Raw genomic sequence first — 17,542 nt, 5'->3', positions numbered from 1 at the left:
CAGGATCTGGACTTGGTGAGACAGAGGCATATGTATTGAAATCTATTATGTATATAAACGTTTTATTTTCCCATTCCTCAATAATTTCCCACAGAAGTAAGTGGATGATGGTGAAAGGAGGGGGAGATTCCTTTCTCGTTTCTTTCTGTGATATAACACAAAGCAACTGTCGAGCCTCACATGGACCAGGATCTGGGTCTGCTCAGATGGAGGTAGGAGTAAACACGTGCTCAGGTTCAAACCCTAATCAAATTTTAATCCTCCCCACTAGCCCTGGAATCCTTCCTTGATTACACACCTTGTTTACGGCTCTTGAATCCTAGATGCTAAAGAAAACTTCCAGCATGTGGTTTTTTTAGATGTTAAACTTTAAAGCTTAGAGATTCCTACCAGGAGTTAAGGAAAGTTTCTGATGGTCAGGATTAGTATCAGGAAAACTGGCAAAGGCTAGCTGGAAGGCATTGCAAGGATGTTTTCTTCTCTGGACACCAGGGGAACAGACTCACAAAGTATGACTGATGACCGTTCCTTTCCGTCTTCCACAGAGCTGAGCTCATATTCATAATTACTAGCTGCGTGAAGTATAATGTGATGGAAGAGTCTTAATAGCATCCTCATTTTCAAACACAGCAGCTTTCAGGGACCTGTAAGTGGGTCAGCGCACTGGTGGAAGATGCCTGCCTCAAAGGCCAGCTGACCTTCAGGATTTAAGATTCTTCTAGAAGAAAAGCATCCTCACTGTCTTTCAGTTTGCTTAGAACCATACGTATACATTCCTTAGGATTAGGGATTTTAACTTTTTTAAAAAATAAATGTTATCTTTGGCTACACTGGGTCCTTGTTGCTGTGTGTGAGCTTTCTTTAGTTGTGGTGAGTAGAGCTACTGTTCACTGTGGTGTCGGGCTTCTCACTGCAGTGGTGTCACCAAGAGAGCACTTGTGCCCGGGCTTAGGGTGGGTGGGCACAGGAGTTGTGATGCATGGGCTTAGTTGCCCCATGGCATGTGGGGTCTTCCCAGACCAGGGGTCGAACCTGTGTCCCCTGTACTGGCAGGAGGATTCTTAACCACTGGAGCACTGGGAAAGTCCAGAGATTTTAACTTTTAACTAAGTAATATCTGAAGGAGTTGAGGCACCTCCAGGATATCCATCAAGTTTAAGTCCACCTTAGTTCAGGGGCCTTAGAAAAATGTAAACTGGCATCAACTGCATGTTAGGCTAGATTAACAAGCTCATCATTAGTAAACTAGCGTAATTTCCTACCATCAGGTTTTTGGTAGACTTTAGTCCTGCCTGGTTTAATTCCTGGGTTGGAAAGATCCGCTGGAGAAGGGATAGCCTACCCACTCCAGTATTCTCGGGCTTCCCTTGTGGCCCAGCTGGTGAAGAATCTGCCTGCAATACGGGAGCCCTGGGTTCGATCCCTGGGTTGGGAAGATCCCCTGGAGAAGGGAAAGGCTACCCACTCCAGTATTCTGGCCTGGAGAATTCCATGGACTGTATAGACCATGGCATCGCAGAGAGTCGGACACAACTGAGCGACTTTCATTCATCTGCATTTGCGTAGTTCAGTATAGCCGAATGTGCAGATCTAGGACAGCGAGGCCTGGACAGCTGCTAACTCGTTCTCTCACATTTGTTTCCAGTATTTGTCACCAGAGTAGATCCTTAACTCCTAAGGAAGAACTGATGTGCCATAAGCATTCAACAGAAGTCCTTTCATAGTATTCGAATGTCAGGGCTGACAGCAAACCATTTCAGTGGAAACTCAGGCCTGTAAGCTCATGGGGGATACATACTCCTTGACCTGACAGTGCCTGCTGAAGGGATTACCCACATCTTAATAACAGCAGCTTCTTCAGTAGAGACAGGGATTTGATCTTGAAGAAATCGAGGATATGTCATTCAGCTGTTAAAAAGAAGGAATTTTCTATTTCTAGACTAGAATGAATGAGGCAAAGACACTGGGCAACCCTTTTTCTAGCTTCTCATATCTTTAATAAAAACACTAATTTATCCTTTTTGTCTATAATTAAATAGTTAAGTGATAAAAGATACACATTCTATTCTTATTAAAATAACTGTAAGTTGGGGCTTCCCTGGTGGTCAACTGACTAAGACTCCACACTCCCAAAGCAGGGGGCCTGGGTTTGATCCCTGGTCAGGGAACTAGATCCCACATGCTGCAGTTAAGAGTTCGCATGCCATGGCTAAAAGATCCTGTGTGCCACAACTAAGACCTGCCACAGTCAGATAAATAAATGAATAAACTATTTTAAAAATAACTGTAAGCCGGAGAAAAGCTAGAATTTTCATGGTGATAGTTCCTGTAACATGGTGTTAGACAATACTGAAGAAAATCTCATAGCTCTGCAGTAACCTGTTGGTTGTTTCCTTGTATTGATAATTGTGGAAGTGCTGTCTTAGTTTGAGCCAATGTTAAGGATGTGCAATCTGAAAATTCAGTGCATTTCCTGGGGAGGAGGGGATCTGTTCCTTTTACTGGGGGCTTCCTGACAGGGCAGAGGACCTCACCCTGTCAGCTGTGTAGCAGATTCAGGCAGTTAATATTTGGAGTAGATAATTTCCAAGGTCCTTAAAAACCTCAAGTAATATAAGACACAGCCAAAATAACTTAAGGCAAAATACAACAAAATAGGAGAAGAAATGCTGAAGGCAAAAAAAAAAAAAAAAGATAATAAAAGTTAATTAGGAAATTAAAAAATCTGGTGAGTAAAGGCACATTAATAATTCTTGTAATTAATGTATTTTTTAACAGACTACTATTATTTTATTCCTTTCTTTCTGGAAAATGAAAAATCCATTAGTTTTTTTCCTTTTGCTTTTACCCAGAAATTAAAGGTTGGTAAGTGGTAATTAGCACAGCTCCTGTCAAAGCCAATTGCCTAATGGGGACCGACATTTGACTTGAGTCGAAAGAATGGAATATGGCTAATGTAGAGTTCATTAGTCCCAGCTGCTTTCTCTGACAGTCTTTCCTCCTAACATCGGCTGTGCCCTGCTCCCTCTCTCTCTCCTATTTTTAGACTTTTGCTCTGCTGCTACGTTCTATTCTAGAAGGCCTGGAAGCACAGTGGTGTAGGGGAGGTAAGCGGTACTTGGGGCAAAATAACTTTTGACTCTACATCTGGTCTAGGGTTTGCCAAGGTCTCTGTTCCCACCCACCTCTCTCTGGCCCTGGGGAGATGAAAGGAACCATTCCCTCTATATCGCTGTGCTGGTACTGTGCTCTTCCTCATACTTGTTCAGTAGCTGTCTTGTCTGACTCCTTGCGACCCCATGGACTGCAGCACGCCAGGCTTCCCTGTCCTTCACCATCTCCCAGAGCTTGGTCAAACTCATGTCCATTGAGTCGGTGATATCCTCCAACTTCCTTCATTTAATTTAACCCCTTCCACCTTGGGGCCTTAGGCTAACCTTTCATTTTTGGAAACTACTGTCCCATAAGGTTAGACTCCATATGGGTTTGTCTCGTTCCAAAGGCCAAAGTACTTTTTGTATTCTATGCAGCTGAGATGCTCAGTAGGTTTGTTTCTAATACAGAAGACCAAAACCAACATCCCGCCCATCAACTAAAGCTCTACTGTGTATTTGGTGAAAATAATTGAAGAAAACATTTTTCAATCAGTAGGGCAGAGATGGAGGTGCTGATATAATTGGTGAATAGAGATAACTGCTGATACAATAGTTAAATAGAGATGCTATTCTATATTTCTGGAACCCAGGCTTCCTTTGCTACTGTGCTAACTATAGTGTTCACAAGGCTAATTTATTTCTTTTACACTACCAACTCAAGGACTACATTTAGAAATCTTTTAGCAATCATGTTGCAAACATATTAGGTCTTTTTCATTTGGAGCTGAATTCAACTTATTATTTTGGTATTAAAAAAAAAAATAATAGGGAAGGACAGGGAAGCCTGGTGTGCTGCAGTCCATGGGGTCACAAAGAGTCAGACACGACTGAGTGAATGAACTACAAATTAACAAAACCAGTGATCTGGATGTAGAGTAGAAGAGTATGTAGACTTCAGAGAAAATACAAGTAAGTGGAAAGAACACCAGGATTGCAACTGAAGACCTAGGAATTCCTGGTGGTTCAGTAGTTAGGACTCTGTGCTTTCACTGCCAAGGGCCCAGGTTCAATCCCTGGCTGGGAAACTAAGATACCACAAGCTGGGTGGTATGGTAAAAAAAAATAAAACCCCAAACCAAAATAAAGCCAAAAGACCTGCCTTTGAACCCTGGCCCTCCAATTAGCCTTGTGACATGAGGCAAGTCACTGATCCTTCTTGAGCATGACTTTGCTCATGTACAAAATGAGAGTTGGCACACCACACCCTCTTTAGCTCACTCAGTTTTGAGGCTCCAGTGTAGTAGGTACTGGCACAGAGCTGACTGCAAACTGTCATAACAATCCTCAACTGACATTACTGCCCCTCCAGAGGCATTTTGAGAACTTGGGGGCTCTTTTCAACTGTCTCAGTACCTGGAGGCTGCTACTGACACTGAATGGGTGGGGTGGGAGGTAGGCTGCTAGTCTTCCTGCAAAGCACGGGACAGTTCAACATAGTGAATTATCATCCCACATCCCACGTGTCTTCCCTCCCACCCCCACCACATGACTTTTATGTCATGCTGGCTGTTCACAGGAATGAAAACCCATTCCAAATCAGCCCCAAACCTAATTCTGTTTTATATACAAAGTATTTTTTCCAGTTTTAACATTCCCTGGCTTTGTCAAGAATGCAGCCACCTTGTAAATCAAAGACAGATGTGTTATACTGCCCAGAATGTCACTGATCTGGGAACTCCCATTATGAAGGGCGATGCTGCTTGTGGAATTTGAGTCACTAATCACTATGTGCCATGCGTGGCTGCTTCTAACAAACTCAAGGTAATTCAATTATAAGGATACGCACCTGAGAGCTTCCTTTGCCTTTTGATGGTCATCTACAAAAAAGGGCATACTGAGATGGATACAGACCATCTTATTGAAAATTATTTTTCTTTGTTTCCATTTGGGGGTATTGTTTTGATGAAGGTATACATGTAGGTAGGTTATCGGCTCTGGCTTTCATTTAAGGATAATTAAGAAGGCATTATAAAATATGCTATTAAAAAAGAAAAGATTTGGGCAAGTGAGAACCAATGGCATAAGGCATTAGTAGGAGTATGCTGAGTAGACCTGAGCCGTCCTTGAGGAAGGTCATAGGAGAAGCAAATAGCTCTTTTTGTTCTGTTTGTTTTTTGCATCTCTGCCTCACCTTAGGACTTATTGTTACATTTCTTTATTTAATAATTAGCCAATGTAATCTTAATACCATTCCGTTTTCCTCTAAGTATGCTTAAAAAGTAAGTCAAATAAGTCAATAACTGATTACCATTTTCCCCCGCAAGAGAAATTGCATTGTAGATTACAAACCTCAAAAAACAAGTTAGTTCAGAAACAAGAGGAATATAAACCAGAAGTCTCTGTTCTGCACCCAGAGAGACCTGGAGTCGTATCTCACAGAGATCGATTTAATGACCTTTTTATACCCCCTGCTGATAAAACATATTAGAAAACTGAAAAGTTTCACAGTGGTAATGGATATAATTCCACAATACTGAATTAGATATTAGAAATGGTGAATTAGACTCTCTGTATGTCCCTATGGTCTACAAATTTAATATGTGCCTTTAAACAAACAAACAAAAATCATTAACTTGAGAAACAAGTTTGTGGCCATAATCAACACTGATGCGCCACCTTCTCTACCATTACTTGTATTTAAAATGCTGCAGTTCCATCTTTAGAATGAGAATTGTGCATCTGGGCTTCCGTGATGGTCCAGTGGTTAAGAATCTGCCTTCCAATGCCAGGGGTTCAGGTTTGATCACTGGTCAGGGAGCTAAGATCCAACATGCTTCGGGGCTAAAACACCAAAACATAAACACAGGCAGTGTTGGAACAAATTCAATAAAGACTTTCAAAATGGTCCACATCAAAAAAAAAAAGGAAAAGAATAGTAGGTCCATCATGTAAGAATCGAATCACCAGTCTATGTCCGATGCAGGATACAGCATGCTTGGGGCTGGTGCACGGGGATGACCCAGAGGGATGTTGTGGGGAGGGAGGTGGGAGGGGGGTTCATGTTTGGGATCGCATGTACACCCGTGGTGGATTCATGTCAATGTATGGCAAAAACAATACAGTATTATAAAGTAAAATAAAGTAAAAATAAAAAGTTAAAAAAAAAAAAGAATAGTAGGTCCATTGCTATGATGGTTGCATAGATTATATCATGAAAGAGATATACCATTTGTCTGATGTAGAAGGAAAAGAAAAAAAATAAGAATAGTTGGTCTGACACATGACAGCTTCTTTTCCATGCCCTTCACAACTACTATTACACAGAGAACATACGAACTTGCAATTAGAGGAGCTGGTGCAGCCTTACGGGTCAATATGTAAAGAAAGCTGGAATGGCTTTTCTGAAGAAGACCCAAAGCCTGTCTTCCAGTCTGTTCCAGGAGAACATTCTGAAAGGCAGGGGGCGGAGGAGTATGTAAGTAGCTATAAGAATTAGGCTAAAGGTATTTACTGACACTGACACAAAACCCAAGGTTTTCTTTGGCATGTTGCTGGCCACCAGCTACATGGGGTCTCGTCTGGTTCGTTTGGGGTTCTCCACGTCTCCAGGCAGTGAACTCATCCTTGCTGAAATGCTCCTCAGAGAACGCAAGCTCTGCACCTGCTGGAGGCGTAGGCTAAGTTCCTGATTACAGGCCTGTTGAACGGCTTCCGTCTTCTTTATGTCCCAGTTCAAAGCAACAGCCAGTGCTTTAGGGTCCTCCTTGGCAACCAACTGCGGTGAGAAGAAGAACCATTGAGAACTAGCCCCTCTGCTGCTCTTGCGATTTCCTTTAGGGGAGGTGAGAATTGGCAGTATCAGTCTCTAGCTTTATGCTGAGATGCCAGGTTTCCTTCCTATTAAGCTGTCACAGGCCTCTGCTCACCGTACAACAGGAAAGGACCTCTAGAGAGTCGTTTACTTGAAGCATAAAGTCCTCCGCTCACAGGAAATTTAGCCAAGTGCAATTCAATACAGCCTCTTTCCCTTCTAGCTACACTGAGGTAGTGCTGGGGACAGGGACAAGGAGGAGCACCCACTCATGGGTTCCCTTCTAGTTCCCTGGTCTGAGAGTCAGTACAAGATGACCCTGTTGCACAGGTCCTTCCCAGGAATATTTCATGTACCTCTGGCCTGTGGATCTTTTTCAACCATTGGCAGATGCATCTCAGAAGCCTGAGTCCTGTAACTCCTCCCTGTCGAACTCAGACATTTCATTACCTACTCCGGACCAGAGAACAAGATTGGATGATCTGAGAGAGTGCACCTATTTTGTTTAAGATTTAGATTATGTGAGACGTTTGCAAACGCTTTGCATGTAGTGGTTTAGTTGCTAAGTCGTGTCCAACTCTTGGGACCCCATGGACAGGGAAGCCTGACAGGCTACAGTCCATGTAGTTCTACAGGCAAGAATACTGGAGTGGGTTGCCATTCCTTCTTCCCAACCCAGGAATCAAACCCGAGTCTCCTGCATTGTAGGTGGATTCTTTACTAACTGAGCTACAAGGGAAGCTTTTCATGTAATATTAGGCAAATTGGCAGCTATGATTCAGGGTCTGCAGAGGTGAAAAAACCCTGATACAAGTGTCTCCCTGCAAAGGTCAGGGTCCCTGGTGCTTGCCCACCTCCAGATCCTGACTAGACAAACTCAGCTCTGGGGCAGGTTTCTCCTTTAGCGCCAAGAGGATCTGGCTCGCAGGCGTAACTTCGGAGGAGCTCTCTCTAATGCCTGTGTCAACAGCATCCCTCTCGTCCCCAAGGTCAGCTCTGGACTCTGCAAAGCAGATGTGAGATAGAGAACACATCAGCATGCCATGTGCACACACAGTCACCCCAACAACCAGCCAGAGCAATCAGGCGGGCAGATAGCAGCCTGCCATCTTAGAATACCCACAGCTATGGCATCACTCTTCTTGAGCATACGGGAAGCATCCGGCTGTCTCTCAAGGAAAGGCTCCCACCAAGATCTCAGCACAATGCCTACCTTGCTGCTTTGACAAGATGCCACCTTCCTTCTCCAAAGCCCGAAGGTAAAGTTCCAGGAGCTGCCTGGACTGACGGGCTTCCTCTCTCTGGTCAAGCACCTGCTGGAGGGTGTTCTGGAGCCCCTGGACTGCCACATGACTTTGGCCGAGTTCCTCAGCCAGCTCCGAACACGGGACATCAATGAGCATCTGACAAACAAATACTGGCTTTAAGACATCTGAAAGTACATTCTAAACATGATGTTATGTCTCTCAAATGCATCAATTTCAAAGACACATTTCATCTGGTTCCCAAAGTTGCGCAATATGGCTGCCTGAGAGTGAGGAGTGATGTGTTGTGTTGCGCTAAGTCTCTTCAGCTGTGTCGGGCTCTTTGCGACCTCATGGACTGTAGTCCGCCAGGCTCCTCTGTCCATGGGACTCTCCAGACAAGAATCCTCTTGCAGGGGGTCCTCCTGGCTGAGGGACTGAACTGCGCCTCTTAAGTCTCCTGCACTGGCAGGCAAGTTCTTTACCACTAGTGCCACCTTGGGAAGCCCGAGAGTCAGAAGAGAGGCATGCAACTTTTTCAGTTTCCCTCTGGTGAAAGAATTAGGAAAATGTTGCCTTTAGTACCTTATTAAAAACAAAACAGGATGTCCCTGGTGGATGTCCCTGGTGGATGTCCCTGGTGGTCTAGAGGTTAAAACTCTGCACTCCTCCTACAGGAGGCTCAGATTCGATCCCTGGTTGGGGCACTAAGATCCGACCTGCTGCACTCACTATGCACCACAAGAAAACAGATGTAAGACGCTTAGGACAGAAAGTGACAAGGAGGTCTGCTGGAGTTTGTGAAAGGCTTCTTTGAGGAGCCACTTTATACGTTACCTGTAACTTTGCTATTACATCCATTTTTGAACAAGTAATATTAATACACATTCATAAGGTCCAACATTCAAGAGGCACAAACTTTATGAGGGAAGAACTAGTATTACCACCATTTCACAGATGAGGAAAATGAGGCAAGAGCAGTTAATAACTTTGCAAGGATCAGTGTCAGTGCTAATCCTTAGGATCCTGTGCTCTTCCCTTCTCTCCCTTCCATTCTCACTCCCTGTGGTTCCTTTACTTGCCATTTTCCTCCTACCCGCCATGTGGCCAGCCTCTGCAAGCTCCTGTCCTAAGCTTCCCTGTGCAGAGTCTAGCTGTCAGGGCTGGGTTCACTTGTATTCCAGCATCCCTGTTCTGGTGAGGACTGTTATGCCCTTTATCCTAAGGGTATCATAATTTGCTAGTCTTTTGGGATGGGAAGGGATCTCATGACCCCTTTCTGTTTCTTAAAGAAGAAAAAACCAAAGAATAAAAAAACTCCTGCCTTTCCTTTGCCTGGCCCCAACGTTTCTATGGCAGGTACCTCTTATCCTTCTGTTTCTTTCTGTGTCCCCTCTTGGGACCTGCCAATGTTTCTCAACTAAACTTCTATGAATTTATTCTATGGACAAGCACGTGTGCAAAATGACACTGGTCTAAGTTTTTTTGCAGCACAGACCGAATAGCGAGACTGATAACAACCTGCATGTCCCCCACTGGGGGAGACTCATTAAATAAGTTATGGTGGGACTTCCCAGATGGTCCAGTGGCTAAGAGTCTGCTTTCCCAACGCAGGGGGCTTGGGTTCAATCCCTGGTCAGGGAACTAGGTCCCAAATGTTGTAACCAAGAGTTCACATGCCTTGACTAAAGATCCTGCATGTCACAACTAAGACCTGGCAAAGCAAAATAAATAAACAGAAAAATATAGGCATGAAATAGAATACTATGCAGCGATGAAAAAAAAAAAAACCAAGATATCCTTTGTAAAGTGATCTGGAAAACTTTCCAAAATTTTCTTTGAAACAGAAAGTGGAAAGTGTGATGAAAGTGGAAGAGGAGGACATGTATATGTAATTGTATATAAAATGGGCTTCCCAGGTGGCTCAGTGGAAAAGAATCCACCTGCCAATGTAGGAAACTTGGGTTCAGTCTCTGGGTTGGGAAGATCCCCTGGGGTAGGAAATGGCAACCCACTCTAGTATTCTTGCCTGATAAATTCCACAGACAGAGGAGCCTGGGGTTGCAAAGAGTTGGTCACGACTGAGCGACAGCATTTATGAACTATCTCTGGAATGGGAAACTGACAGGCCGGTTGTCTCCAGGAAGGAAAGCTGGGTGGCTGGGGACAGAAGTCAGACTTTTTCTGTATATCTGTTTTTTCCAAACAGCTTTATTGAGATATAGTTCACACACCACACAATTCACTGATTGAAACATATAAATAAGAGTTTAGTAAAATGAGTGGGCTTTTCTGTGATTGTGCAGTCACAACCACAGTCTTAGAACACAGTCACCAGCCCAGAAAAAACTGTACCCATCAGCAGTTACTCTCCACTCCTACTCACAGTCGCCAGAAACCCAACCCCCAGGCAACCACTCATCTACCGTCTCTCTACAGACTTGCATATTTTGGCCATTTCATAAAAATGCTATCATGAAATCTGTGGCCTTTCATGGCTGGCTTCTTTCATTTAGCTCAGTGTTTTCAAAGTTTCTCCACGTTGTTGTCATTGTTAGGTGCTAAGTCCTGTCCAACTCTTTTGCAACCCCATGGACGGTAGCTCGCCAGGCTCCTCTGTCCATGGGATTCTCCAGGTAAGAATACTGCAGTGGGTTGCCATTCCCTCCTCCAGGGGATCTTCCTGACCCAGGGATCGAATATGAGTCTCCTGCATTGCAGGCAGATTCTTTACTGTCTGAGGCACCAGGGAGGCCTAATGTATTAATACTTCATTCCTTCCTATGGCTGAATAAAATATTTCATTATTTGGATAGACAACATTTTATTTATTCGTCAGCTGATGGACATTTGGATTGTTTTAATTTTTGGCTATGTCTCTTGGATTTTGAACCATGTGAATGTATTAGTATTATTTATTCAAAATAAATATACGAGATTAAAAATTAACCAAAATGTTACCTCCTTCAAGGAGACTTCCTTGATCTCCCAATCTAGAATAGCCCCCACCATCTGGGCACACTGCTGGATTTGTCCGCCTCCTTCCACCAGAATTTGAGTTTCATCAGAGCAGGGACTGTGTCTGCCTTGTTCACCACTGTGGGTGGTTAGTCGCTTCAGTTGTGTCTGACTCTTTGAGATCCCATGGACTGCAGCCCACCATGCTCCCCTGTCCATGTGGATTCTCTAGGCAAGAATACTGGAGTGGCTTGCCATGCCCTCTTCCAGGGGGTCTTCTCGACCCAGGGATTGAATCCAGGTCTCCCGCATTGGTAGGTGAGTTCTTTTCCACTGCCACCACCTGGGAAGCCCTGTAACCCTGTGCAAAGAACTATGCCACACACAGGGAAGGGGCTCAATAAATATTTTTCTGAACTATCACACACTATTTTTACCCCAATTTTACTGGAGAGGAACCATAAGCAGAGAGGGTAAGTGACTGGCTACAGTCTTTGTGATGGAGCTGAGATTTAACTCATATTCTTTAGCAGTACCTCCTTGTCCCACCCCTTGGGCCTAAATAGTCCACGTGGGGCTGTGGCATCTGTATTTTTTAAAAAAGCTCCACTCTGATGCAGAGTGAGGAGAAAAAATTTCTATTCCAAGTAAGAGAATTAGAAAAATGAAGAACCTTGGCTGTCATCTGAGAACTACTTAAAAATGAAGGAATAATGAAATTATGGTGGCAAGATGCATGGAAACTAGGACATGGAGGGCAGCAGAGGCCAGGTGAGTGTGGCTGCGGAGGAGGCTCACCTGGAGCTCCTCCTCGGACAGCAGGATGATGCTGGATAGGTCTTCCTTCAGCTGCCTGGCCACGTTTTTCCACTTCAACCCTGCCCCGCTGTCTGTTTCATCTCTGTCGAAGGACTCTTGGGTAATCCAAGCGGTACCTCCATCTGATACAGGGAGAAAATGCCAGTTAAGAGTCAGATTAACCTGCAGTGCTCTTTTCACTTCCTCCCCCAACTCAGGCCTCCGGGATGTCAGCACGTCCTTCTGACCGACCATTTAGAATAATTTTGATGCTGAAGGAAGCACCTTTTCTCAGGGATTCATGGGAAAACCAATCCCCATCTAGGGCCTTAACTTTCCCACTTATTCTATCTTCCATTTATTTCTGTGTGAAACTGCTCTGTATTCTTTTATGGAAAGCCACTTAAATCCAGTACACGGTCATGCATACCCAGGGTGCCACCATGCTTCCCTTTAGGTTAGTTTTTTTTGTCTATTTCCGTATCCAAAAACATTCCTCCTCATCAGAATATCTCTGTGCTTGGGGATGGGTCTCTCTCTCTCTTTTTAAACTTTTTATTTTGTATTGGAGTATAGCCGATTAACAATGTTGTGATAGTTTCAGGTGGACAGCAAAAGGACTCCGCTGTACATGTATTTGTCCTCCCCCAGCTCCCAATCCAGGCCACCACATAACACTGAGCAGAGTTCCCTGTGCTGTACAGTAGGTCCTTGTTGGCTATCCATTTTAAATACAGCAGTGTGGACATGTCCATCCCAAACTCCCTAACTGTCGGGATGAGTCTCATTCTTTTTTTTTTTTTAATTAAATTATTTGGCTGCACAGGGTTTTAGTTGCAACATTGGGGATCTAGTTTTCTGACCAGGGATCTAGCCCAGGCCCCCTGCATTAGAAGCTTGGAGTCTTAGTCACTGGATCACCAGGAAAGTTCAGGTCTCATTCTTGACTGGAGGAGCTGTAGCCACTATTTGCTGTCCCTAGGGCCTGAGTCAGAGAGGGCACTGGCACCCCACTCCAGTACTCTTGCCTGGAAAATCCCACGGACGGAGGAGCCTGGTGGGCTGCAGTCCATGGCGTCACGGAGGGTCGGACACGACTGAGTGACTTCACTTTCACTTTTCACTTCCATGCACTGGACAGGGAAATGGCAACCCACTCTAGTGTTTTTGCCTGGAGAATCCCAGGGACGGGGGAGCCTGGTGGGCTGCCATCTATGGGGTCGCACAGAGTCAGACATGACTGAAGTGGCTTGGCTTAGCTTAGCTTAGCTTAGGGCCCGAGTAAAAAGGTGGTTGGGAAAGTCATGCTGAAGGGTGATTTCCATACTTTGGTGGCCTGGGGACTCTCCTCAAAACACTTCTTTAGCTCTTTGATCCTTGCTCATCAATATTAGTTCCTTCTGTATGGCCGGTGAGGATGATGGTAATGATAGTGACAGGGAGTATTGATTTATCTGACTGTATGCCAGATAAGATCTAAATGCTTTCTATCAGTGGCTCTTTCCTGGGAGTGATTCTGCTCACCACACACCTGTAGACATGTGACAATATCTAGAGGCATTTTGGGTTGTCACAGTTAAGGTGAGGAGATGCTACTGGTACCTAGTGGGTAAAGGCCAGCAATGCTGCTAAGTATCCTACAATGCACAGGACAGCAACCCCCCAACAAAGAATTTCCTGGCCCAACATGTCACCAGCATTGTTGAGAAGCCCTGGCTTGCTTGATACGTACTACGTTCTCACATCCTTACAACCCACGGAGACAGGTACGATAACTACTATCTCAATAAGGGGTTGAGAAGTTAGATAATTTGCTCAGGGTCACATGACTAGTAAATGGCAGAGCTGGGATTCGGACCAGGTAGTCTGACCCTAACCTGTGGCCCAGATCTCTCTGCCCTGCTGTGTTATAGTTGCTGTGGGTCCATGAGTCACTTGAGACCTGACCCCATCTCATTCATCTTCATCCCCCGACTCAGCGTCAATCTGGCATACAGAAGGCACTCAGTAATGCTTGCTGCGTATATGCTGAAACAGCCAGCCAAACAGCAATCAGGTGCCACGTGTAGTAAAGCAAATCACGATGGAGGGTATACTATATATACGCCCAGTATTTCTTACCTGAATTGTGTGTCCACTTCTCATTCCCAGCCAATACCACAAACTTAGTATTGGCAGGAAGACACAGGAAGTAATCATCATCATCCACTATGGTGCCATCCTCTGCCAGGACCAGGGTTATTGGTGCCAGGGACTTATCAATGGCCAGAATGTCACAAGCTGAGAGGAATAAAATATTTGGCAATTGACAAATATCCATAGGGAAACTATATCTGTCTTTGTACTCAGTATGTATGCCCCCAGAGCCTAGAAAAATCTCTAGTAGCTAATAATAACTATAATGATGACCACTAATACTAATATAACATTTACCATGTGCCTGGTACTATACTAAGTGCTTTTCATATAGACTACTTAATCTCATAACAATCCTGTGGTAGATACTATTGTTACTCCCATTTTTACAGATGTCAAACCCAACGCTTAGAGAGGTTAACTAACTTGCTCAAGGTCACACAGTAAGTAACTGGCATTTAAACCCACACAGTCTGGCTCTTGAAAACGTTTTTTTCTCCAGCTACTCAATACCCTCATTAGGAGGAACTCAACTCTTTCCTTGGATGAACAACGAACAAAAGTCTGATTTGATTCTTTGAGAATAAACGTCTTTCGTTCATTTTCTCAGTGGTCTAAATGACTCAAGTTCTCCTATGTGTCCAGAGAAAAAGAAAAGTTTAAAAAAGAAAAAAATACTTTATGTTCTTGCAGTATCTTTACAGTCTTACTAACCTATAGGAAAGTGTAAAGGAAGCAGAAGACAGAAGATTGTAACAGGAACTTTTCATCTGTATGATCAATGGTCAAGAGGTTTTGTCCAGGGCAGGTCTGTACTTGCCTAATGATGGCAATGCCTAAAATGCTAATGGGACTAGAGCACACAGAAAAGTAGCCGAGAGACTACAAATGTCATCGGGCAATATCGTCTTGCACCCTGCAAACCCTGCATAGGCCGAGCTCCAGAAACACAAGCACTTACAGGGGCCTCTGTGCCAAGTGCATCCAGCCACTGCACTAAAGGGGCACTAAAACTTAAGAACCCTCATGCCAAGAAAAATTATGTAAACACTTATATGGCAAAAGCCATCTCACTGAAGCATTTAGAGTGCTTTGGCTGTTTCTGTGTCTCTGAAAGACTTCTATCAGATACCGGCTCGGCTGAGTGACTCTGGGAGGAAGCTCTGAACAGGCATACATACACCTTCACTACCTGCCTAGGGATGACTCACAGGTTTAACCTAAAGAACTTCTTTCGGTAAACAGTTTATTGCTACAGGCTAATAATTTGTAAGTCATTTGAATATATTATCTCCTTGGAGAGTCCCAACAATTCAGTGAAGCAGGGCTGGAAATATAGCCACTTTGCTGATGAGAAAATTGGGGATCAACAGATGGTTACCTGCAAGGTCAGGCAACTAGTAACAGTAGGAGGCTCAGAACTTTTGAAAGCTAGGTCACTCACAGCAGCTGTTCCTTGTCTGGACCTCTGGGACGGTAAGTAGCGGCTCCCTCTTTACCTCACAGGTACCTGCTAGAGCTGACGGTGGAAACCCATCCCCACCTCGCCGTAGGCTCACCTGAGGGCCCCAGTACCACCTCAGGGAGCCCGAGTGGCAGGACTACACCAGGCTGGGTTCGATCCACAATCTGAGTCACCGGAGGCAAGACACCGAAGTAGAGTCTGTTTTAAATCATTTGCATATTGCTTCCCGTCTGCCTTTCCACATATGAATCGCACATAAAGTAAATTAAGTTAAAACGCTTGGCACAAACGCGGTGAAACTGATAAGTCGCTATACCCACGTGAGTCATATCTGTCCCAAGGGTCCTCCACTTCAGTTACAAGAAGCCCCAAGTCGCCTTTCTTGATCTCGGTTAGCCCCGCCGGACATCCTCACCCTGCCCTTGGCTCCCTTCAGCCTGGGCTCCAGCTCCCCAAGCCCTCGCCCCGGTCCCGTGCCTACCCTTGTTCCTCAGCTCCTTGAGGCAAGAGGCCGCCACGCCGTGCTGCTCCCGGCTTTTGTTGCGGCGCAGCAAACACTGCTTTAGAGCCCGGATCTCGCCGGGTTCCGGAGCTGCAGGGCCGCTGGCCACCTCCATCCTCTTCAGGATGGGACCAGACCGACTAGAAGTCAGGGAGACTGAGGCGCGGGAGTCCTCCCAAATTCCATCCCCCACGACATGCCGGGAAATGTAGTTCTCTCCGTAGCAAATCACGCGTGAGACCAAGGCACGCCGGGAGATGGAGTTCTAGGTGCTCCTAATCACCTGAGGCTAACGGGGGCATGCCGGGAGCTGTAGTCTGTGGGTTCAAAGCCGACTTAGGTCGCGCAATTCAGTCCAGGAGGTGTTTTTGTTTTCCTACCTTATATTAAGGAGTTGCATTTGCGCGTTCAAAATGAGGTCAGTAGGGGTTAATTTTGCAGTATGATGGACACGCGTGTATATTTCCTTGAACTCTTTCCTCCAGTATGTTGTTTAGTTGCTAAATCGTGTGCCACTCTTTTGGGAACCCCTCGACTGTGGCCCTCCAGGCTCCTCTGTCCATGGGATTTCCCAGGCAAGAATACTGGAGTGAGTTGCCATTTCCTTTCCCAGGGGATCTTCCCCCACCCAGAGATCGAACTAGGGTCTCCTGCATTGCAGACGGATTCTTTACCGCTGAGCCACCGGGGTCTCAAAGAGACACGACTGAGCGAATGAACTGAACTAAGCCGACTGGGAAGCCTCTTTTGCATATATAGATGCATGATATTAATACTTAAAACAGTGTCATTTTACTTTGTACTGTTTTTCCTTTCCAACCTGAAAAGATCTATAAAATGTCCCAAGCTTCACGCTGATCTGAAGGAAATCAGTTTTAAAAATTGACGAGTATAGTTTTCAATCTTGCTGAAGAGCTAACAGAGAAGCATAAAATACTCCCACATTTCCACGCATTCAGTTCTCTGCTTCAGATCTGTAAATTGGGTTGGGACTTCGGAATAAAATGCTTAGATATTAGGTTAAACATTATAATTTCAAATCAGAGAGAAAAGGGGAAATCTCATCACTGTTGAGATTGTCCAGATGCTGCTTGACAACATATTTGTCTTAATACTGCTACTTAGGGAAAAGTCTGTGTTTTTCACCCCTGAAAAACCAACACTTAAGATTAAAATAATACAAAAAGTTTCCTGGCTTAAAAGGGGGGCATTTTATATAAACAAGAAATAATTTGTTATTCCTGTTATTCCTGGCCTGCTGCAGTCCGTGGGGTCGCAAAGAATCGGACACAATTGAGCGACTGAACTGAACTGAAGGAATAATTATCAGACTGTATTAATTCAGGGTCAATCCCTTTCATATTTTATTAAAGGAAATCAGATTTATCTCATAAGAAAAATACATTTAAAACAGTGTTTGGTAGGAAGAATTGTTAACTGAGGCAATGCTTTTGAATATGCCATCACTGATCAAACACAACTGTGATATGAACTGACATATTTCTAATGTATACAGCTCTTTCGTGTGTGTAA

The 17,542-nt window shown here is 44.5% G+C and overlaps 1 protein-coding gene and 1 non-coding gene across 3 annotated transcripts; one reads left to right on the top strand and one right to left on the bottom strand.

Annotated features, from left to right (window-relative positions):
- Nucleotides 1-5,294: 5,294 nt before the first annotated feature.
- On the bottom strand, nucleotides 5,295-16,210 carry DFFA (DNA fragmentation factor subunit alpha). Of its 2 annotated transcripts, XM_012187337.5 has the most exons (7): nucleotides 15,989-16,210; nucleotides 14,028-14,186; nucleotides 11,907-12,049; nucleotides 8,120-8,309; nucleotides 7,761-7,909; nucleotides 6,617-6,870; nucleotides 5,295-5,936 (listed from the first exon to the last, which is right to left on the bottom strand). In XM_012187337.5, the coding sequence occupies exons 1-6, from the start codon at nucleotides 16,122-16,124 to the stop codon at nucleotides 6,658-6,660; spliced, it is 990 nt and encodes a 329-aa protein (XP_012042727.1). In that variant the 5' UTR covers nucleotides 16,125-16,210; the 3' UTR covers nucleotides 5,295-5,936; nucleotides 6,617-6,657. The 2 variants fall into 2 exon arrangements, with proteins under 2 accessions (XP_012042727.1, XP_004013779.1); XM_004013730.6 differs by having other exon boundaries at nucleotides 5,295-6,870.
- On the top strand, nucleotides 6,279-6,339 carry LOC114117375 (small nucleolar RNA SNORD77). The gene has a single exon (XR_003591078.1). It is a non-coding gene; the product is annotated as a small nucleolar RNA SNORD77 (small nucleolar RNA).
- Nucleotides 16,211-17,542: the final 1,332 nt, after the last annotated feature.

The sequence above is a fragment of the Ovis aries genome, chromosome 12 (genome assembly GCF_016772045.2).
Source record: "Ovis aries strain OAR_USU_Benz2616 breed Rambouillet chromosome 12, ARS-UI_Ramb_v3.0, whole genome shotgun sequence".
In the NCBI taxonomy this organism is placed as follows: Eukaryota; Metazoa; Chordata; class Mammalia; order Artiodactyla; family Bovidae; genus Ovis; species Ovis aries.
The sequence above is the reverse complement of the archived record's forward strand: the minus strand, read 5'-3'. Positions and strand labels throughout refer to the sequence as shown.